Source organism: Gossypium hirsutum, chromosome D12 (assembly GCF_007990345.1).
Source record: "Gossypium hirsutum isolate 1008001.06 chromosome D12, Gossypium_hirsutum_v2.1, whole genome shotgun sequence".
Taxonomy (NCBI): Eukaryota; Viridiplantae; Streptophyta; class Magnoliopsida; order Malvales; family Malvaceae; genus Gossypium; species Gossypium hirsutum.
Window position 1 is genome coordinate 34,441,325 of NC_053448.1, and position 23,759 is coordinate 34,465,083.

A 23,759-nucleotide genomic window follows, 5' to 3' on the forward strand; every position below is an offset into this window, starting at 1 on the left:
TAAGTAAAATATGAATGGTTGTCATCTTCTTCCCCATTTTACAACTGAATTCTTTCATGGATGTAAGCTAGGTTTTGGCCAATTTCAAATTCTTGCATGGTAAGTAATTCTTTTTGAAAATGGAGCTATACATTTGAAAATCACAAAGATCCACCAATCAATTGAGTAAATCAGATCGAAGTCGTTAAAAAAAGAAAACCTAAGAAATTTTTTTTAGAAAAACACAAAAACATAAAAGACTGACCTAATTCACAAAGGCTCGAGTCCTTCGGATCCGTGATGGAATCGCACAGAGCAGCTAAAGCTTGTGGATTAAGAAAAGTTCTGCAGAGAAAAATCTAGGGTTCCAAATTTGGGCGTTAAGAATTGGGGTTGAGGAAGAAAAAATAGCAATGGGCACGGAGTTAAAAGTTTTTATTTATTAAACCGAAAACAATGAAAATGATAATAAATGAAAAGGACGGTGTGTTGGTAAAGTTGGGGGTTTCAAGGGGGAAAGTTGGGGATATCAGGGGGGAAAGTTGGGGATATCAGGGAGAAAATTTATAAAATGGCGAGATTTTTTTAAAGTAAAATTATTTTTGCGGCATTTTTTGTGTTTTTCATAAAAACGCAGCAAAAAACCATTTCATTTTGAACAAAACGACACTGTTTTGCTCTGCTAAAAGTCATTTATTTTATTTGTTAAAAATTATTAGTTAAGTGATTTTATAAAACATTTATTATTATTTTTTATAAATTGAATTTTTATAATAAAAAAACCAAATACTCTCAAAATAAATATCGTATATTTTAATAAGAAAAACACGATTAAATGGTTGTAATTAATTATTAAGTTAGAATTATCCAATGTAAGCAATTAATCTCTCACATATCAAATTTCTATTAAAGATTGAGACGTTAATCATGGTTTTATATTATTCATTTCCGATCTAATCTCCATTTTATTAGAAATATTTCTTCCTAACTAAAATATAACTATTTTGCTAGATGTTCGATGTGGAATGATTTTAGTTTTTATATTTCATTTTTATTTGTTATAATTTGGTCCTATCCAAAATAGATAGTTACCTATCCATATCAATCTCTTACATTTTTTATTTATTTATCAATGTTTTTTTAAAATCTAATATTTAAATATATCAAATGGTTTAGATTAAAAATTTTTAAATATAAAAGCATTAATTAATTGTATAAAATTTCATCATTTAACAAATCTAAAGTAAACCTTAAATTCTAAACCATTTAATATATATAAAATTTGTCTATTATCTCTTAAATAATTTAAACTATAATCATAATTTTAATATATTAAAATTAATATTATCTCTTTTACAATTATATAAGAAATTATTTAATATATAAATTAAAAAACACCAATTAATCTAAACCCTAAATCCTTAACCCCTATCTCCTAAACCTTAAATCATAAATCATAAACCCTAACCCTTAAACCCATGACCTCTAACCCTTAAACCTTAAACCCCAACCCTTAAACCATAAACCATGATCCATAATCCCTAAAACCATAATCCCTAAACCTTAAAATAGTAACTCCTAAAAGCATTAATTAATTGTATAAAATTTTATCATTTAACAAATCTCAAGTAAACCTTAACCTTAAACCCTAACAGCATGTTTGGTTGGGTGTAATGGCTATGCCATTACAGCCCTATTTCGTGGGCCCCACCTAATCATCTGTTTGGTTGGGTGTAATGCCCTATTACGGGCTTATTACATTACGTTTGTATTCCTAAAATTAGCCGATTTCTATTCCCTTCCAAAAGCAGCATTTAGCTACTACTTCTCTGTTCTGATTTTCTTTTTCAATTTTTGCCCTCAGCTTCATCTTCTTCTTCTGTAACTTTCTTTCCAACCATCTCACGTTTCCCTTTTTTTCCTTTGATTGCAGAGGAGACCTAGATATTTAAGGTAATTTTTATTTTTTTTCCTCCTTCTCCTTCTTCATCCAGGTAACTTTCCTCCTTCTACTTCTTCCGTTATTCATCTTTTATTTCCAATTTTCCTTAGCTTTGTCCGTCCTATATCTTCTCTTCTCAGGGCTGTTGTTTTGTTTCACTCAAACCTATGGCTACTTTCACCTCTTTCTCTCTTTTTCGGTACTCTTTTATCTGTTTATATTTTGTTAATGTTAAGGACAGAGTGATAAAGTATTGATTCTGGGTATTTGATTTGGACAGTAATTATGCAACGACTGGAAGGATTGTTGCAATTGTGAGAGCCTTACCACCACTCTCTTCTTCTCTCACCTCCATCAATTTTCTAACACCAAATCACTCACGCAGGTATTTTTCTTTTCTTTTTATTTGGTTGGGAAGTTCTCTTATTTCGGCATTCAATTGATGATTACTATTATTCTTTTTGTTATCGGTTGGTTGATCAATGAAATGGGGGTAGAGAGAAGGTTTAATTGGGTTCTAATCGTGGTTTTTTTAGTAGTCTAGCCAGCCAAAGAAGTGAAGAAGAGCTAGAAAAATTTCAGATGTTGAATTTTTATTGGCCTTTCTTGATACCTTCGAATCACTTTTTGTAGATATCTATGCGTGCTAGTCCTACACATGATGAAGAGGCTACGGCTAAGGCAGCTGCAATCAATTCTGATAGTGGAGCTCCAACCATGTATGTATCATCCTTAACACCCTACTTTGAATTCACATTCCAGTTCTAGCCTGGAATTTGTTATGTATTATGTTGTTGGACCTATATCCGTTTGGGATTTCATCTCCCTCTTAATACGAGTTTAAGGGGAAAAAATCATAACTTTGGGAATAACTTGAGTTTTAAGCAAGCTATTTGTAATTTTGTATTGCTAAAATTTAGATAGAATTGGTTCTGCTGATAACTTCTCTATGAGATCTTGAAGAACGGGGTCACATTGATTTTGTTATTATCATTGTACTGGTTATTGATTCTTTTTTCCCTTCCCATCTAGATTTGACAAGATCATAGCTAAGGAAATTCCTTCAACCATCGTGTATGAAGATAATAAAGTCTTAGCATTCAAAGACATCAGTCCGCAGGCTCCTGTTCATGTTTTGGTGATTCCAAAGTTTAGGGATGGGTTGACACAGCTTGGGAAGGTGTGTTCTAGGCCTGTTATCTATCTAATTTGTTTTATTTCTGTTGTATAACTTGGCTGGAGTGAATGTGAATTTTGTTGTACCTTCGCAATCATATATAAAGAAAAAAGTTCACCTTTTTTTTGCTTTTCTGCATTTTAACCACGTGTAAATGATTAGGATGAACTTAGAGAAGAACTATCTGCGTACCTGATCCATAAACCTTGATCCGGCTTTTCTTGAAGCAGTTTCTCTAGATGGAATACTGACCTAGTTTAAATTTCTAGTTACAATTTGTCAGGCTGAACAAAGGCATGGAGAGATATTGGGTCAACTTCTTTTATTAGATGTGCCATTATTGAAATTATCATATCCATCATCCTTGGCTTCGTCCCAACCAGCCCAACCATCATTGCTATGAGAAGTAGTAACCCATGTAGTACCTTCCTACCTATTGACAAAACTTCTCTGCATGTATCATTCTGATGTTTTCATGGTTTATAAAAATGTTTTCACGGTTTCTGAACTTATAAATACAAGTTAAGATGCATGTATCTGGTTTCGTTTTAAATACCTTCTTTGGGTATTAGTTGCATCTTGTGGTGAATGAATTATGTTATTAATAGATCCCATTTACTGTAGTAAGTTTTGAGCAGGGAGAAACATTAGTGCACTCTTTTAGAATGGCTTGCAATTTGCAAGTGATCAATAGATGCTATAAACAATTTTGGCATAAACTAAGGACTAAATAGTTGCAGGTGGGGATAAAATAAATAAATTCTAGAAAACAAAAACGTTTTTAATTTGATGACTCCATTTGTGCAGTAAGGGAGAAAAAGATTGGACAAGAAGAATTGGCAATGATCATCATTTAATCTGCATAGAGGATCCTTCTGTGGTATCTCATGACCTTGGTCGAGTGGTGGACAAGCTCAGCATTAAAGTTATAAGAGAAGAGTTTGAACGAGCGGCTAATGTAATGCAGTATGATCCAAATCCTTAGATAACACTCTTTGAACCTTACGTCCCTGGGTAACAAAACCTTGTCCAAGTGTGTTAGAAAATCAATGGTTAAAATTATTTGGTTGGTTTTTGTAGTCGATGTGCTTTGCGTCCCCCATAATCTTCAATTTTGACCTATTGAGTTCACATCCATTTTAAAGAAGTTTAAGCTTATTATATGTAATCAAGAAAAGAAATTTCCAAACATTTTATGGATGGATGTTAAACAAGTTGTAATTAATTGATTGATAGTGTATACAAATTCATGTATGATCCAAACATATTCATATCAAATGAATATATATATTGATGTATTTTATGGCTAAACAAAATTAGTCCCTTGATTAGTCAAACAATTAATTCGTTTCGTATCCTGTATCTCCAAATAACGTGGGGGGAATTATATATTTTTATTAAATTATATTTAATAATAATTATTTTAAATTATATTTTATAGTATTATATATTATGATTTTAGTAAATTCATATAAGAATATTTAATATTAAGAATTTTATTAAATTATATATTTTTATTAAATTATATTTAATAATTATTATTTTAAAATATTATTAAATTATTTATTATTTTTATTAATAATCTTATTAAAATTTAATAACAATAACAATAAATCATCTACCTAAAAAAATTCTGCTAGGGGTATTCTAGTCATTTTAGTTTTTTTCCTTATGCTATTACAACATCATTCCATTCAACCAAACACAAGAATAGTATTACGCCTCTATTCCATTCCATTCAATCAAACAAAAGGATTACCTATTACGCCTCTATTCCATTACACCTCTATTCCATTATAGCGAACCAAACGTGCCCTAAATTAACCATTCAATACATATAAAGTCTATCTATTATATATCTCTTAAATAATTTAAACTATACTCATAATTTCAATATATTTAATTTATTATTATCTCTTTTACAATTATATAAGAACATATTTAAAATATAAATTAAAAAATAATTAATCTAAACCCAAAACCCTAACCGGACCCCTGAATCCCTAAACCTTAAATCCCTAGCTCTTAACCCTTAACGTCTAACCCTTAAACCCTAACTCCTAACCCTTAACCCCTAAACCTTAAATCCCAACCCTTAAACCATAATCCTTAATCCATAATCCCTAAATCCATACTCCCTAAACCTTAAAATATGAACTCCTAAACCGGCATTAAATCTTAAATTAATCATATACCCTAAACTAAAAACCCTAAACAAATTTATTATTATCTCTTTTACAATTATATAAGAACATATTTAAAATATAAATTAAAAAATAATTAATCTAAACCCAAAACCCTAACCCGACCCCTGAATCTTTAAACCTTAAATCCCTAACTCTTAACCCCTAACGTCTAACCCCTAAACACTTAACCCTTAACCCCTAAACCTTAAATCCCAACCCTTAAATCATAATCCCTAAATCCATACTCCTTAAACCTTAAAATAGTAACTCCTAAACCGGCCTTAAATCTTAAATAAATCATATGCCCTAAACCAAAAACCCTAAACTATAGTGATAATTAATTTAATATTTTAAAATTAATACTATCTCTTTTACGATTATATAAGAAATTTATTAATATATAAATTAAAAAACAATCAGTAATCATGTACCCAAAAAACTTTAAAATTATTTTAAATAATAGTATTTTAATTTTTCCATGTGTTTTATTTTAAATTATTTCTATGTGTCATTATTTTTTTCTGAAGATTTTAAATATTCAATTAGAAATAAATTGAATTTTATTTAATTAATATAAATAAACCAATTAAGATAAAATGTTTTTAGCGGCGCTTTTTCAAAAATGTCACTAAAGCCCCCAGCATTAGCGGCGCTTTTCCAAAAACTCAGCTAAAACCCCCAGCATTAGCGGCGCTTTTTATAAAACGCTGCTAAAACACTGAGCATTAGCGGCGCTTTTTCAAAAATTCCACTAAAGCCCCCAATATTAGCGGCATCTTTTCAAAAACGCCGCTAAAACCCCGAGCATTAGCGGCGCTTTTTAAAAAATGTCGTTAAAACACCAAACATTAGCGGCGCTTTTTCAAAAACGCCGCTAAAACCCCAAGCATTAGCGGCGCATTTTCAAAAATGCCGCTAAAGCCCCGAGCATTAGCGGCACTTTTTTGAAAACGCCGCTAAAGCCCCGAAAGGTAAGAAAAAGAGGCCGTTGGGCTTTGGCTTTTTACGGCATTTTTCTGAAAAATGCCGCGAATGCTTATTTCTAGCGACATTTTTCGACCTTTAGTGCCGATTTCCATAAAGTGCCCCTAATGCTCGATTTTTACCGGCGTTTTTTATCCAAGTGCCGCTAAAAGTGCCGCTAAAAGCTTATTTTGGTGTAGTGAAGGATCTCATAATTAATTCAAAAAACTTTTTTTGTTTACTTACAGCATTATCAACACTTGAGTCATCTTTAAACGGAGGAAACCCAACAAAGATGGCAACGAACTATGACCATAACCCCACCTTTTCCGATGAACTCACCTACCAACATAACACCACTGGCTAACCGGGCGCCATCGATTACCCCTGCCTAGTTTTTTTGTTCTCATAAAATTAATGAAAACCTTATAAACAATCAAACATAATTCTATGTTTAACTTTCTTTTTAAAGGGATTTTTGCTACTGACCATCGTCGCAATACTTGATATTGCATCCGCGGAATTGAGCTTCGTTGACCTGAATTAAAATCGATGTTTGTTGAAGCAGAGGAATAGAAATGTAGAGCTGAAGACTTGAAGTTGAGTTCAATGTGTTAGAGAGCTAAACTGAAGCCATTGAAGGAAGTGGTCGAGTTTTGCTTCCTCTGTACGCGCCATTATCGTCAGTGATGGTTACTTGGCTCAAGTTGGCCGGTGACGAAAGGCAGGTTTAATAAGGGCTTTAAGTGTTGGTGGTTGGTTAATCCAATGCTAATTTAATTACAAATCTTGCAACAAGGGATCATTTTTTATATCCTGTTCATACTTGCAGTAGTTCCTACAGTTCTGAAATGATAGTCTAGTGAGAAATGCTTGGATCTAGAATATGTTAAAGTTTATTCTTCAAGTTGATATGCTATGACAAGCCAGTATCTTTTATCTAGAAGAACTTGTAGAACCAAGTATCTTTTACAATTAACTTAAAACCATGTCTTTACCACATAACTTTGTTTTTTATTGGTCATGTTCCATGCTCAATAATTTAAGAATCCAACTTCTCATCCTATAAATTGTTTAAATTTTATTACAACTTCTGAATATTTCCACTTCATTCTGAAATTTAGAATGCCATTGGCAGGTTCAAGGTGGGAAAGATGGGCATCCAGCAAGCTAAACCTCGACTGGAACCAAAGAAACATAGGAGGCAACCATGCAAAAAGATTGACCAGTCAATATTAGATGAACTTGATGATGACGATAAGCTAGACTTAGAAAATGACCCAATTGTAAGAGCAATAAAGAATGAAAACCAGTAAAAAATTCATGGTCTTGGTATTCGGTGGGGGGTAGGGTGACTGGTGGTGTTATGCTGGTTGGTGGACTCATCCAAAAGGGTGAGGTCATGATCATGGTTCATTGTTGTGGTCGTTAGATTTTATCTTCTTAAAGAGGATTCAAATGTTGACGATGCTACCATTGAATCTTTATGTTGCAAATAAACAAAAAAAATGCTTTGGACACGTCAGCAATCTATTAGTTGATTAACGAAATTTTTAACAGCAGTGATCAATTTGAACAATTATCTTCATTAGAGTAACTAACTTGACAAAAAAATTTAAAGGGGCCAAAATAGGAACGCGCTATTTTAGGGTGATTTGCGGCGTAGTTTACCCCTTTTTAAATTTATATTTATTAACTTTTAAACTTTATAAAATTTTATTTTTAAAAAAATGTTTTTTTAAATTTTTTATATATTTTATATGATTTTTTAATCAATTTAATATAGATAATTAAAAAAAAACTAACGTATAGAGCCACTTGTAAGTCATTATTTTTCCTAATGCTGAGTTAATGTAGATAATGAAGAACAAATTAAATATGAAAGTGAGATAAATATATGGATAGTTTGAGAACCAAATTCAACATTAAAATCTTTTTTTAATTTACTTTATAAGAAGTATATCTTCGTAGCAGTTTTTTTTGTTTTTTGATTTTTTGAAAAATAGCAAAAAGTTGTTTCGGACATCTTTTAGCTGATACTAACAAAGTTTGAAAGCTTCTTTTTTGTTTTCAGCTTGTTTTGAAGTCTTAAAATACAGAGGGTTCGTCTAAATGAACTAAAATGTAGTTGAATGAATCAACTGACATAGAGTCGGGTATTAGCAAATCCGTTATTTGTAGAAACTAAAATTAGAAAATCAGATTGTCTAACCAACTACTTCAGACTAGACAGTGTCTGTGATCAGACAACAAAACACAACCAGAAAGAAACCACCCCAACAGTCGCTAAATCGTCGTTCCACCGTAGTTCATTCTACCTCAACAATTAACAAAATTCTCCCACACAAGCGTAAGTATCATCAGAGTGAGACCCTAACACACTTCAAAAGATTTTAGAGGAATTTGTGTCCCAAGTCATGGCTGGAGTGATGGCAGTGTTATGGGCGGGTGCCCTGATCCTGGTGGTAACCAGCGTTAAGGTTGTTGCAGATAACATTGGTGTGAATTGGGGCACGATGACGTCGCACCCATTGCATCCTAGAATAGTGGTTCAGCTGCTGAAAGATAATGGGTTTGAAAAGGTTAAGCTTTTCGATTCAGATCCTTGGATGGTGGGGTATTTGGCCGGAACCGGCATCGAGGTCATGCTTGGGATCCCTAATGATCAGCTTGAGTTTTTGTCTCAAGACTACGGCAATGCAAAGGATTGGGTCAAAGAAAACTGCACATCACATCTTCGCAAGGGAGGTGTCAATATCAAGTACGTACTTCAATTGTTCCATGGAAATTAAAGGTCCAAGGAAAGGAAGTTGTTAATATTTATTGTGTGTCATATATTGCAGGTACGTAGCCGTTGGAAATGAGCCGTTTTTGACTAGCTACAAAGGGAGATTTCTCAAAACCACCTTCCCAGCATTGAAAAACATTCAGAAAGCCCTTAATGAAGCAGGTTTAGGGAACAAAATCAAAGCAGTCGTACCACAGAACGCGGACGTTTATGAATCAAAATCAGACAAACCATCCGACGGAGTGTTTCGCAGAGACGTAAAGGCTGTGATGGCCCAAATTGTGCGTTTCTTGAAGGAAAATGGAGCCCCATTTGTGGTGAACATATACCCTTTCATCAGTCTCACCATGAATAGTAAGTTCCCTTCGGATTTTGCCTTCTTTGATGGAGGCCACCCCATCCAGGACGATAATATTCAGTATAATAACGTTTTTGAGGCAAACTTTGACACTCTTATTTACGCATTGAAAGACTTGGGCACCCCTAATTTGACGATCCTTGTGGGGGAAGTTGGTTGGCCAACAGATGGCCACAAAAAGGCAAATAAGAACAGTGCTAAGAAGTTTTATGATGGTCTGTTCAAAGTGTTGGCTAGTAAAAAGGGAACCCCACTTCGTCCTGGGGAAATGGATGTCTACCTATTCGGCTTGTTTGATGAGGACACCAAGAGCATTGAACCAGGGAATTTCGAGAGGCATTGGGGAATTTTTGACTTTGATGGCAAACCCAAATTCACAATGGACATATCTGGCAAGGGAGGTGACAAGCATTTAGTGGCCGCCAAAGGGGTCAAGTACTTGCCCAAACAATGGTGCGTTTTGGAAAGCTACGCCTCCAACCAAGATTTGATTGGTCAACAGACCGGTTGGGCTTGCGCCAGATCCGATTGCACTGCCCTGCAGGATGGTGCGTCTTGTTCTAATCTGGATCCCGACCGTACGGTCTCCTATGCTTTTAACAGTTACTATCAAATGAATAACCAAGATGAAGATGCCTGTGACTTCGAGGGTTTAGCCACTGTTGTATCCAAGGATCCTTCCACCATGTCCTGCAGATTCAATACTCAAATAAAGGTTGATGGGGCCACCAGGCTAAGTTTTGCGCAAGGAGCCGTTGCAGCTATTTCTTCATCACTCACCTTGTTCTTTTTGTTGTAAGTTTGAGACTCAAATTCTACACCATTCCATAAAATGAGTTTGGTCTCTCACTCCGTAGAATAATGTTAGAGCAGTTCTCTTTCTCAGCCTCAATATTTTCTTTTAAATTACTAGCTAACTTCTTTCTTTATTTATATAATATATACTAGTCATTATGTCATATGTGCTTTTTTTCCTAAGATATATACATATATATCGTATGATCTTACTTGTTATTTATTTTTTTATATTTAGTTCACATTAACTTATAATATTACTAACAAATCACCATCGACTAGTTTTTTTTCTAATAAAATCACTACACTTGTAATATTAATTAAGCAACTACATCAAAATTGATACGAGTACGACTAAAGTAAAACCATATTAGTACTTTTGTATTTTAGTTTATTAGAACTTTATTGTTTAGAATTTTATTTTGATAGGATTAACTATTGAGCCAAATTATTTGCAGTTTTTTTAGTTATAACTTTCTGGAAAAGGGAATATAACATAATATGTCACATCCCAAAACTTGGGTTAGTAGAAATTAAGTTAGTGAACTGAGAGCAGTCACACCTCAAAATTTTTTAAGGTTATTTTCGCACTTTTGATGAATAAAAATCAATTATAGTGATTGAGTAGTGGTGGACCTGGCCTTGATTATTTGTGTTCTAATCTCTTACCTCGCACTAATTTCTATTAGGTGCAAATTTGTTTCAAACCCTTAGCAAAGGTCATCCCATGTTTTTAAATATTTTCTATTAAAATGATAACAAATAAATAAGTTGGTCTAATGGTTAAGTGCTTTATTAGTTTTCTAAAAGTCCTAGGTTTAAGTCTCTACCCTTTTTATTTTTTTATTTGATTTTTTTGCCAACTTTAGTGGTCGACACCCCCAAAACCATCCATGCTAGTTGCCATGCATGGGGAAAGATTCTTTCCTTTTGTGTGAGTCAACCTTCCCTCATTAAGTCTCATTTTCACAACCATGATCCCCTTTTCACTCCTTTGTCCCCCTAACTTGCTATTCTCTTCACCCTTACCGTGAGTGATGTTCATTGAACCTAGACATGTTTGACAGCACCCATTTTCATCCGTCTTTTCATTCTTCCCCTCTCATTATTGCACCTCCCTAAAGCTCCTCCCCATTCTCTCCTTTTCTTTCTTTTGTTTAGTCATCAACCACCCATTTTCTCTTTAATTCCTCCTCTCCTCCACCTTTCTTTGGTTTTGAACCACCTTCACCACCACCGAACCTCTATTGCACCACCACTTTTCTTCTTCTTTTAGTTCTACCGCCGCCTTTAGTGCCGCCCTTCACCACAGTGACAACCACTGAGCGCCACTACGAAACATCACCCTTTTTCTTTATTTTTTTCTTCTTTCTTCTCTTTTCTCCTTCTTTTATCTAGTGACCAAAACCCTCTTCATTTCTTTCTCCTCCGCCAGACTGCCGCCTCCGTCGCCAGACCACCGCCGTCACCGTCGTAGCATCAACGCTGATGGTTGTATTTCCTCTTCTTTTCTTCATCATTTTTCAACTTATATCATTTCTTTTAGTAAATAAAATTATGCATTTTTTATTTCACTTAGTTTCTTAAATTCTAAGTCTTTACTTCGTAAACTTACTCTTAATCAACCCCCTCTTTAGATCGTTCAATTTTCTTGGATCGAAATCAAGATGATCCAACGACCTTTCCTTTTCAACTGAAATAGAGTAAGTACAAGGGTTGAATGAGAACAACTCCTCCCTCACTGTTTCTCGCTTGGCCGTTTACTTTAAGGGGACTTTAGTAATTTATTTTCTCAATGATTAATATTTCATATATCTTATGTGTAGAGGGGCTAATCGACGTCAACCCAAGAAATCGCTAACTGTTTGGATTAAACCGCTAATCCAATAGATCTTTTAAGGGTAAGTGTTAATAATAATCAATAATCAATTTATTGTATTAACTCTTAAGACGATAGTCTTAACTTAAGATCATCATTTGTTACTCAATTAGGTAATCTAATTGTAGATCCACGTGTGGGGGTTTTGAGAGATTTATTGCATATCGAATCTACGATTAGGTGTGGGTTTTAACACTAAATAAATTAAGACTATTTTTATATTGATAAAAATGTTGCTATTAAAATAATGTTGTTTGATGGGGATACTATCTATATCCATAAAGTGAGATAAGTCATCCTTATGGATTTTTATCAAGTAAGTGTTTTTCTTAAACCGTATACTTATGAAAAGCATGTTGTGTGATATTGATGTTTGATAATAATATGAAAAATATGTACATCTTATTCTCATGTTATGTGATTATATGGCATATGTGATATTTGTATGAAAACAAGATGTGAAATTTTGGTACCTTGAGTATGTATGTGATTTGCATGCTAAACATGCCTATATGATTTCAAGTGTTTTGGTCATATCATATGCAATGGGTGGGATATGTGAAAGGTGGAAGTATATGGCAGTTTATCTGCATTAATGTGACACTGTTCATGATTCTACGACTCTGGTGGCTTGTCCACAATTTTGTTTATATAACAGTTTATTTGTGTTACTGTGACACTATTCACAATTTGGTGTGTTGGTTGGACGAGTTCTGGGTAAACTTGATTATGGTGTGTAGCGGAGATAGGTAGGATCGTTTTCCTAAAATCTGCATTGTTTTACGAATTATGCATTGACATGATCATGCATGATATGCTTATGAAATATTGAGATATGTGATTTTATTACTTTGTATCGTATATGTTTTATGTTGTGAATGAGTTTGTGTTAATCCCACACTAGGCTTAAAAAGCTCACCCATTAGTGTTTCAACCTTTTAGGTAACACTCAAACATAGGACTTGGATCAGCACTTGGTGAAGTCTCTCAGAAAAATTTACATCATGGATATTTATTGGATTTTTAACTATTTGGATTTTGGGTTGTGTTTTTGTGGACTTTAGACTTTACCTTTATTTTGGTTGTGATTTATATTTTTATGACTTTAAAACTATCATCCATGCATGCAAAATTATGAGATTTTAAGTATTTTAAATAATGTCATTTTTCTAAATTAATTATGTTTTTCTTAAATTTTAAACAAAATAATAATTCGTGAATTTCCTAAACAGATTTATGAAAACCACTGCGGGCTTCTTTATAAAAAATCATTTTTATAATGATAATATAATATCCTTCATATTTAGATGTTTTCAAACAACATTACAATTAAATGATGATTTTCTTTTAAAAATAAATATATTTTACTAAATATTTTTCGAAGAGATAAAATTAGTCAATCTTAGAATTTTTTATGATTTCAAACTCAAACCTCTATTTTTTTTCAAAATAAACAAATAATTTCACACGCCGTTAATGTAATTTTCGATATTTGGTCATAACGTCTAGGTCGGATTTGGGGTGTTACATAATATTAAAGTCATGAATGATACATAATACATCCTTGCTTATCACCTAGTAATAAGGGTTTAACACTACTAGGAGGAGTACTGCAAATATTAAAAAGACTAGATAATCTAGAAACATTCGAGGGAGAAGGAGGTTGAAAATTACTCCCTAAACGAGCTAATGCATTTACACATTGGTTCCCTCCTCGAAAGACATGTTCCATAAGACTAACAAAAAAAAATCAGCGTAGCATCCTACACTCATCAATCATGGGAGAAAAAAAAGGATTAGCAATATTAGAATTAGACAATAGCTAAATAAGAGTGGTTGCATCAACTTCAATTTCTAGGTTAGCTAAGCTTAGGTCTTTAGCAAATTAAAGTCCATCTTTGAGGGCTCATAGTTCAACTTGAACACTAATAGCACTTGGAATATTGCAAAAGGTGCCTATAATTCAGTTGCCATGATGATCTCGTATGAAGGCTCTCGCCTTGGCCTTCCCCAGATCACCTAACAAAGAGCTACCCATGTTAAGTTTATAAAATTCCTAAGCAAGAGGTTTCTAGGTCACAGAGGTAAAGGAAAGTAGCGAGATTCTATGTAAAGAAGGGGGAATGGCAACTAATTCCCCTATATCATAAAGAATTCTTTGTACAAACAATTCTTAGGTCAAGAATTACCAAATACAAGTGTGTTTCTAATCAACCATAACTCTCAAAGTGTAAATGATAATTGAAAACATTAAAATAATTCCTATGTAATTTTTGTACTTAGCGTTAAATGGAACACTAAGGTTTGCCGCTCCTCACATGGAATAAGGCCTAGTTGGGCATTTCTTGTATTGGTTCCAATTATATGTATTTCCTAGACTTTTAGTTCAACATTTATAATTTATCCAACCCAATATTTATTTTTTATTACCTAAAATATTATTTATTTAATTTAATTAGCTTTTATTGAGATTAATTTTTCAATTAAATTATTTTTAACCCAATTCTAATACCATTAAAGTCATTGCAACTTTATTGTATTAGAATCTACGATGAAATATATTTCATTGTCTTATTCAAAAAATTTATAATGACTAATTAATTTAATTCTTATTTCAAATTAAATTATTTAATTTTAATTAATTAAATAATAATTTGAAAACATTAAACTAATTCCTAAGTAATTTTTGTACTTAGTGTTAAAACGCACTCACTATGAATAGTGATACATGCAACCTATTTTGGTTACTTTATCATTTTCATTCATTCCATATCATTTCGTTCTAATGCAATTTGTTTTTGGTTATCTCGAGCTAGTAGAGGGACTGACTATAAATATATAATTAGGGCTCAAATAAAGTTTCAACTTTTTGTCTATTAATTGCAACATTATTTAGTCACTGAAATCACTTGAGAGATGGTATAATGCTTGCTTGTGGCTTAAGTGAACTTAGGACTAAAAAGCTTGTTTTGAAAGGTACCTTTAGGTATACACGATCTGTGACACGGTCATATGCCATACACGAGCATTTGGCACGGCCGTGTTATCTGTATGTTTTGGGTGATAATTGGTGCACACGGTCACAGTCTCTTACACAGCCTGACGACACGACCGTGTGAACATTTGCAAAGTTTTACAATTAGGTCCACATGGCTTAGTTTGTTACACGACTTGTCTTTATGGCCGTGTGACCCCTGTTTACAAAATTTTCCCATCTTTTGTATTTGTTCAAATTGATCCTTGATTGATGCCGAGTTAATTGAAAGCTTTCGTAAGCTCGATTTAAGCCAAGTCTTACATGTATAATATGTTTAACTAAATGTTTGATGATTAATGAATGTTTTAATAAGTTTTTGAATTAAATAGCATGATTATGTTCTATTATTTACTGTAGCATCTCATAACTCTAATCTGGTGATGGAGACAGGTGAGGGGTGTTACAAATTTTGGTCTATTTTCACACTTAAGGAGCTTGTTTTTCTAGGCAATTTAGTAGTTAATATTATGTTTTCAGTATTTAGTAGTTAGTAGTAAAAGTTAATAAAATCAAGTGTTTTTTTACAAATTTTGTGAGTGTTGTGACCTATTAGGCCTACACAGGCTTTAGGTAGTGCAAATGTGTTGAATTGAGTGTGTAGGATGATGAATTATAGGCCTAATTGATGTAGGAGCAAGGGACTAGTGACGCACAAGCTTCTCGAGTTGTCAAAGCATGAAATGAACCATACAAGGCACAAATCACATGTAGTGTCATGCCATAGCCCTTGTATGGCTGGACATAGGTCGATGTGCTACCCAAGTCTTCCAAGGTTATTTTCATCTGCACAATTGCTATTCTGTCAAAAAATAATGGTAATTTATTTTAATATTAAAAATTCTATTTTCTAGGAAAAACGCATAATTCTAATTATTGAGAGAATTAACTTTCATACTGAAAATTAATAAAGTTTTTCGTTCTGTGTGATTGGTTTAGTAATCTTTGAGCCCACACTCAAAGCAGTTCATGGTTCAAGAATAATGAAGAATGACATTCAATAGAAAGGTGAGATCAACTTTAGATTGCATCGTACAAAGTACAGGTATATTTTAATTAAATTTATTACTATAAATAACACAACAAACTTGATTTTAGAAAATTTTAAAACTTTCGTTGTTCCTAAAATAACTTTTTTCTAAATCAATTTTTCCAACAGTTTCAACTTCTATAATTCTTTCTTATTGATGCGGTCGTTGAAAGTACCAAAAATATCCTATCCCTAATAAATAATGAAAAAGAATTGTAAAAGGGAAGTAGGGTCAAATCATCAGGGACTGGATTTGCACAATATCTTATTCCGTGAAATCCCAGGCAGAATTTTGCCCAAGAAAACCTGCGTTCCTAAAAAAAAAAAGAAAATAACAAAATTAAAGGTTTGGATCTGGAAACGAAAAATAAAATAAAAACAGAATTAAGAATATTGAATCGAAAATTTGAGAAACTAAAAATAGAGTTGAGAGAAAAAAAATTCTTATGGGAGGTTCTAGCCTCTAGTTGCCTCGTTCCGCCTTGGGTTCAATCCTCGGCTTTTAGATGATCCTTCCCAAACCGAATAAGCCAATTATAGTGGAAGAGGACGCCTACGACCACCAGCTCCAAGGATTTAGACTTACGATTTAGTGGAACCTAACTCTAGCCAACAATCGCTTCTGTGGGATCGTTTTATGCTAGATCAACGCTTCTCAATGGCAAATCCCACGCCATTTTGTCTCTTGGGCTCACCAACATCTGACGCAGTAAGCTAACGAACCAACTGTACAACCTTCCCAAAACATACAAAGCGACTGCCTTTGCATACGTTGAAAAGTTTACTTCTTAAAGGATATGGACGGAAGCGTCATCCCCATAGTGCGGAGAAATGATGAATACTCGGCAAGGAGGCTAAGTACGGACTCTAAGCCTTAAGAACCTTTTTTGGGGAATATCGAAAACCTTCGGCTAGATGGGTTTAGTGGCTCATGGTTGTGGTGGAAAAGAAAATAAATAAAATAAAAAAAGAGATTTTATTGAAAGGAAATATGAGAAGAACAAAAGCCTAGACTTTTGGGGAGAAAGTGTTTACAGAAAAATATGCCTCTCTTTTGAGTTACTTCACCCCTATTTATATTACTAGGGGAGATAGTCTAATCCTACTTAAACTCCCAAAAGATAAATACATTTAATTGAAGATAAATAAAGATACATAAAATAAAATCCTAAAATTAGATAATCCTTAATAATTATCTTAATAGTATTTATCCTAATATAATTAAAATAGAGTTTGATAGAATAAAATCTCTTCTTTTTGCATTTCAACCCTTGTGTCCTCCATGCTTGCACTTTTGGCACCAACTTTTCTTTGTGTCGCACATTGGCCCATTTTATCTCTAAATTTACACTTTTGGCACTTAATTTTGCTTTTGCCTCAAATTTAGTCCCTATGAGATAAAAGATCATAAATAGCTCAAATTAGCAGGATTATACTCAGAATAAATACATAATTAATACATAAAAATACGTTATCCTAGAGTGTTATCACTTATTACCAATGTGTTCGAAAACCCTTCAATGTATTGCATGCTTTTTGGTGTATGTGGCCCACTCTTTGGTATTGCGATTTTTTAGATGGGGAAAGATGTGGTTACATTTTTGTCATGGGCAACCGAATCTGAAATGGAAGAAAGGAAGCTAGTCGTATTATTATATCAATTGATTCATCAAATGATTGACTTTTGCTTAATGAACCTATTTTTGACATTTCTGTCATCTAATGCAGATGGGTTTTAAATGGATATTTGTAGGGAAGAACAATATTTGGTTTTAATAAAAAAACTGAAAAAAATAACTTATTTGATTTTTTGGTTTCGGTTTAGTCAGGTGGGACGGATTGATCGATTTTAACCTCGATTTAATTGATTAATTTGGTTGGTTATCAGTTTTTGAATCTTGTAACTGAGTTGATCGAAAAAATTGACTTATTTTATATTATTTTTAAATTATTTAAAATATATTTATATTTTATAATATATATAAATATGTAACCATGTAAACCCAACTTAGTATCCCAAGGTAAGTTAATCGAATAAATCGGTCGAATCGACCAAATCAAAGTCGGTTCAGATCGATCAGGATTGGGTCGATTTTCTCATGTTAAAGCCTGTTTGAAAAAAATTGATCGAATCAACTTATTAAACCGATTACTTTCTCTTAGATATTTGTATTGTCTTTGGCATTGCTTCAAGCTACTTATTACTGGCATTTAAGGTGGTCCGTTCTCAAAACTCACAGGTTGATCATAGGTGTTTTCAATTAGCAAGCACCTAGTTTCTCTCATACTAATTTGTTATTTTACGGATTTGGTAATAATAGATTTTGGGAAGCGAAGGCATAAGAGGGTGGCTTGGAGAAAAAATGGGTTAAAGAAGAAGAAGATGAATAGTGATGGGTCAAAATATAATAAAAAATGATGATTTGACATGTACAATTAACTGTAGTTAAAGAGATTTAATGTTTGGTTGACTAAAATATAAACATTCTCTAATGATGGTGACTAAATTGTAATGAGTTTTATTTGGATGACCAAGATAAAAGCACATTAAAATTTGAGTGACCAAAATAAAATTGTCCTAACACACTAAAAATAATAAAAAAAATCCGCTTGAAGTGGATAGAAAAAAGTAAACCCTTTGTAACCATTAATAATAATAAAAAGGGTAAATGTACCAAAAAAAAACCCTAATATTTAGGAGGAAATTGCATTTTAATCTCACTACTGAAAAAATGGGTAAATTAGCATTTATATATTTTAAAATGTGCAAATTGACCCATTTGTTAAATTTTTATATGTTAAATGATGATGTGGTCATGCTAAAAATTATAATTTTATGGGTAAACTATAAAAATGGTCATCCATTTATGCCTTTCGTTCTATTTTAGTCACCCAACTATTAATTTTTTCAATTTAGTCATTAAAATTTTCGAAATTAAATATTTTAATTGTTGATATGAGTTTTTTAATTGTTCTAATAATAAAATTAGCCTTCTAATGTTTACACTTGCTATCATTTTGATTTTAAATATTAAAAATTCAACAAATTTGTCATTTTAGTTCTAATTCTAAAAAATTTAATAAAATTGGCCCTCAATATTTACAAAATTTGTCAAATTAGTCCTAACTCTAAAATTAAAAATATTTTTAATAAAAGTTTATTTTTAGCCTTTAATAACCCATTGACTAACCCATGTGAGATATTAAAATAAGAAAAAGAGTACCCTCTTTTAAGTCATTTGTAACAATTTCTTTTACTATAATTTAGGGTTCACATTGGATCAAACCAATTGATTTGGAACCTATTTAGAATAATTGACTGCATTACTACTTGAACAAATAACATTTTTAATGCATTTATTTTCTTTCGGATGCTAAATTTTTTTTGTGTTTATCCCAACTTTTTAGAGTTCTTTTGCAAGTGATTTTAAAGAGGGTACACTTTTTCTTATTTTTAATATCTGATATGGGTTAGGCGATGAGTTATAAAGGGCTGAAAAGATTGTTATTTTAAAAATATTTTTTAATTTTTAGAGTTAGGGCTAACTTGATAGATTTTATAAATGTTGAGGGCCAAATTTATTGACTTTTTTAGAATTAGAACTAAAGTGATAAATTTTGTAAATATTGAGGGCTACTTTTGTTACTAGATCAATTAAAAATCAATATCAGCTTAGAGTGACTAAAATATTTAATTTTGAAAAGTTTAGTGACTAAACTAAAAAAAATAATAATTAATTGAACAAAATAGAACAAAAGATATAATTGAGTGACTTTTTAAAGTTTATCCATAAAAAATAATTTTCAGCATGTACATATCATCATTTAAGTGGGCAAATTACCAAAAAAAGCCGTTTTTTCAAAATTTAACGAAATAGGCTGATTTTTTTATTATTTACCGGAATGGTCCATTTTCCGGGAAATCGCATCCACGTCAGCTCGATGTCAGGGTACATGTCAAGACATCGCGCTCACGTCAGCGCGACCTGCTGACGTTGAAGGAGATCGCGTCCGATGTCCTGCCACGTAGCGCGTCCTGGGGACGCGATTTTGACGTATTTTTCACATTTGGTTTTTTTTGGCTTTTAGGGTTTAGGGTTCAGACTTTTTAGGGTTTTTAGGCCCCGGAATAAATTATTTCGAGTTGACGTTTCTGGTCAAATTGTATAAAATCGCTTCTACCAAGATGCCATTTGAGAAGAAATTGTGAAATCGCGCCCTCGTGGACGCGATTTTGCTACAGTAGGTCATGTAAGAAATATTTTTTTGACGTTTCTGAGCAAATAGTATAAAATTGCTTCTACGAGGATGTTATTTGAGTAGAAATTGTGAAATCGCGCCCTCGTGGACGCGATTTTGCTACAGTAGGTCATGTAAGAAATAATTTTTTTTGACGTTTCTGAGCAAATAGTATAAAATCGCTTTTACCAGGATGCTATTTGAGAAGAAATTGTGAAATTGCGCCCTCGTGGACGCGATTTTGCTACAGTAGCAAGTTTGGGCTGATGCTATAAATTAGGCAAAAAATGTTCTTAGAATGCATAAGTCATAGCAGAAATAATTTAGAGAGGCTAAGAAAGTTAGAGTTTCAAAATGAGTGACCGTATTAGTGCTGTTATTTACTACGATGGTGAGGTTTGCCACAACGAGAATGGTGTTGTTTTTTTGTCAGAGAATACGGTGCGACTGTCATTTAACCAGAACATAGATTTGACAGAACTTCGTAAAAGAATTAGGCATAAAATCTTCGGAACGACGCCAATGAAAGTTCTGTCAATCACGTATCGATTTTGTTCTTGTGTTGATCCGGTGATATATGACTCGTTCGAAATAAAATGTGCTCGTAGCTTGGAGGCAATGGTGCAGACTCATCTTGCTAGTGGAGCAACTTATATTGAGTTATATGTACAATTTACGTCGCCAACTGATGTACTTCCGTCCGGTGTTTGAGATGTATACACGACCCCTAGCCGACACTCGGTTAGCAGGTTACAAAATACGGAACAGCCCATGTTCGGTAGCGGTGTCGAATGCACATCCCCCGCAAGACACTCTGTCGGTGGATGAGACATGTACGTTGGTGGCTCGACGTTTGATGCTGGAAATACGTACTGGGGAACTGCATCAAGTTCTAACGGATGCCAATCTACATCCAATTGGGGATGTTATCAAATGCCCAGAAGAAGGGATGACGTACTACCTACGACGTCAACCGGTGAGGAGACGTCGTACGCTGCAGATGATTGTGGGTTAGAAGATGACTCCGTTGTGGATCCACCTCGAGAGCCCGGGCCGGATGGTGCAGAAGTGGGATTATTTTCTGAATCAGAGCCTATTCCAACAGAAGGTGAAGATGCTGAAAGGAGTTCAGATGATCAAGAAAATCCACGATTCAGAGCATACTCACCTCCAGCCCACATGCATAATGTCGATCTGTCAGCAGATGATGTGTTAGAGTTTCCAGATCTACCACACCGGTTGCGCGATCGTACAAATTCGGGGGTAGATTTCGGTGAACTTGAAGTTTGTAATCAGTTTACCAACAAGGATAGTTTTATTGGTGCTTTGAAACAGCATAGCATCAAAAACGGCGTTAATTACCACGTCGTTAAATCAAAATCTGATAAGTTTGAGGCGAAGTGTGCGGTGCAAGACGGCACATGTTCATGGAAAATCGTCACCTCGTTAAGGAAAAGGACAGGGTTGTGGGAGATAAAAAAGTACAAAGGTTCACATACATGTGCTGCAGGTACATGATTGAATTTATCTGAATAATAATTTTATTTTGCAATGTTACATTATTTAATGTACTCCCTCTGTAGGTGTTTCACAAGATCATCCCAAAATGGATTCAGCTATGTTAGCTAGCTTGATACTACCCACGATAAAAGCAGATCCTAGGACTTCAGTGCTGGTGATAATTGCCAATATCCGTAGCCAAATGGGGTACACGCCCTCTTACCGCAAGGCTTGGATAGCTAAGCAAAAGGCGTTGGAGAAGATGCATAGTGGGTGGGACGCATCATATAATGAAATATGGCAGTGGTGTCAGGTGCTAGAGAGATACGTCCCAGGTGTCTTCACAGACCTTGAAACGGAACATGCGTACTACAACGACCGATTGCTATGTGGATGCCAAGTGTTCAAATGCCTATTTTGGACCTTTAAGCAATGCCGAGACGCATTTCCATACTGCAAGCCGTTGGTACAAATTGACGGTACCTTCATGTTTGGTAGGTATACTCATCGGCTATTAGTTACAGTGGCACAAGACAGCGGTGAGAGAATTCTTCCAATTGCATTTGCAATAACACCGGGGGAGTCGTCTGATGACTTGGATTTCTTTCTCTCTAGGTTAAGGAGGCATGTCTGCCCTCAACCTGATATCTGTGTTATTTCAGATTGGGGCGCCGGTATACTAGCTGCATTTGATCTAGAGGGAAGCTTGTGGCAGCGTACACACCATAGATATTGCCTAAGACACGTTACTTCGAACTACTACAGACAATATCTATCTAAGAGCGAACGACGACAAGTGACCAACATGGGTATTTAGTTTATAACTGTATTATTTCGTTTGTCAATTTGAATTAGTTTTATTGGTAGATGTGGTATAAAATTTTTGCTATTATCTTATATTGGCAGGGTATGAAATAAATAAAGATCGTTTTCAGGAGATGTTGGCAATTTTATGATCCCAAAACGGAGAATGGGCGGACTACCTTTGTAACATACGTTTCGAACAGTGGACACAAGCATACGATGGAGGCCTACGATATGGCCATATGACGTCGAACCTGGTTGAATGCATAAATTCTGTTCTTAAAGGAACGCACCATCTACCGATAACATCGGTTGTGCGAGAGACATATTTCCGTTTGGTGACGCTATTTCCAAAGTGAGCAGCAACTTATGCAGGCCAGATGCAGGGTGGCTATGTATGGTGCAGTAAGGTAGTTCAAGAAATTAACAAGGCGAAGGCGAGGGCAAACATTATGCACGCAGTGTGTCACGATCGAGACAATTTATGGTTTCACGTAACGGAGTTTGACAGACCGCACCAAGGTGTTGTTGGCGGGCAGTATCGTGTACACTTGTGAAACATGACTTGTGATTGTGGGAAGTTTGACGCACTTCGTTATCCATGCGCTCATGTTATTGCAGCTTGTCAGAAACTCCGGCTGGATCCGATGGGTTATGTGGACGAAGTGTACAAACTAGAAAACATGTACAACGTATGGAGACACGTTTTCCCACCGGTCCTAGATAAACGTAAGTGACCGCCCGTATCTCTTGCTCCTTTTAAGCTGTTACCGGATAGAGAATTACGTCGCAAACCAAAGGGTTGACCTTGCTCCACTAGAATACAGAACAATATGGATATCCGAGAAACAGCCAATCAACAGAAGTTATGCGGATGGTGTAGGAACCCAGGCCATACAAGTCGATCATGCCCTAATCGCAATAGCTGAATGTAATTTTAGAAAAAATAATATTTTCTTCAATTATTAATTGATAATTGTATTAATTGTTAGTAAAATTATCAAATTATGCAAAATTATTTAATTGTTAGTTCCAGATAAAACATTTTACCAAATCTAACATTATGTAAAAGTATGTAAAATTAT

At 34.0% G+C, this 23,759-nt stretch overlaps 2 protein-coding genes across 2 annotated transcripts; both read left to right on the forward strand.

Moving 5' to 3' along the window:
• Positions 1 to 1,819: 1,819 nt before the first annotated feature.
• On the forward strand, positions 1,820 to 4,376 carry LOC121224499 (adenylylsulfatase HINT1). Its single transcript, XM_041107928.1, has 5 exons — positions 1,820 to 1,932; positions 2,062 to 2,306; positions 2,555 to 2,640; positions 2,954 to 3,101; positions 3,906 to 4,376. Exons 3-5 carry the CDS (start codon positions 2,561 to 2,563, stop codon positions 3,906 to 3,908), a joined length of 231 nt encoding a protein of 76 aa, XP_040963862.1. The 5' UTR covers positions 1,820 to 1,932; positions 2,062 to 2,306; positions 2,555 to 2,560; the 3' UTR covers positions 3,909 to 4,376.
• Positions 4,377 to 8,417: 4,041 nt separating this feature from the next.
• Positions 8,418 to 10,379, forward strand: LOC107941914 (glucan endo-1,3-beta-glucosidase 8). Its single transcript, XM_016875543.2, has 2 exons — positions 8,418 to 9,008; positions 9,091 to 10,379. Exons 1-2 carry the CDS (start codon positions 8,665 to 8,667, stop codon positions 10,190 to 10,192), a joined length of 1,446 nt encoding a protein of 481 aa, XP_016731032.1. The 5' UTR covers positions 8,418 to 8,664; the 3' UTR covers positions 10,193 to 10,379.
• The last annotated feature ends 13,380 nt before the right edge of the window (positions 10,380 to 23,759 follow it).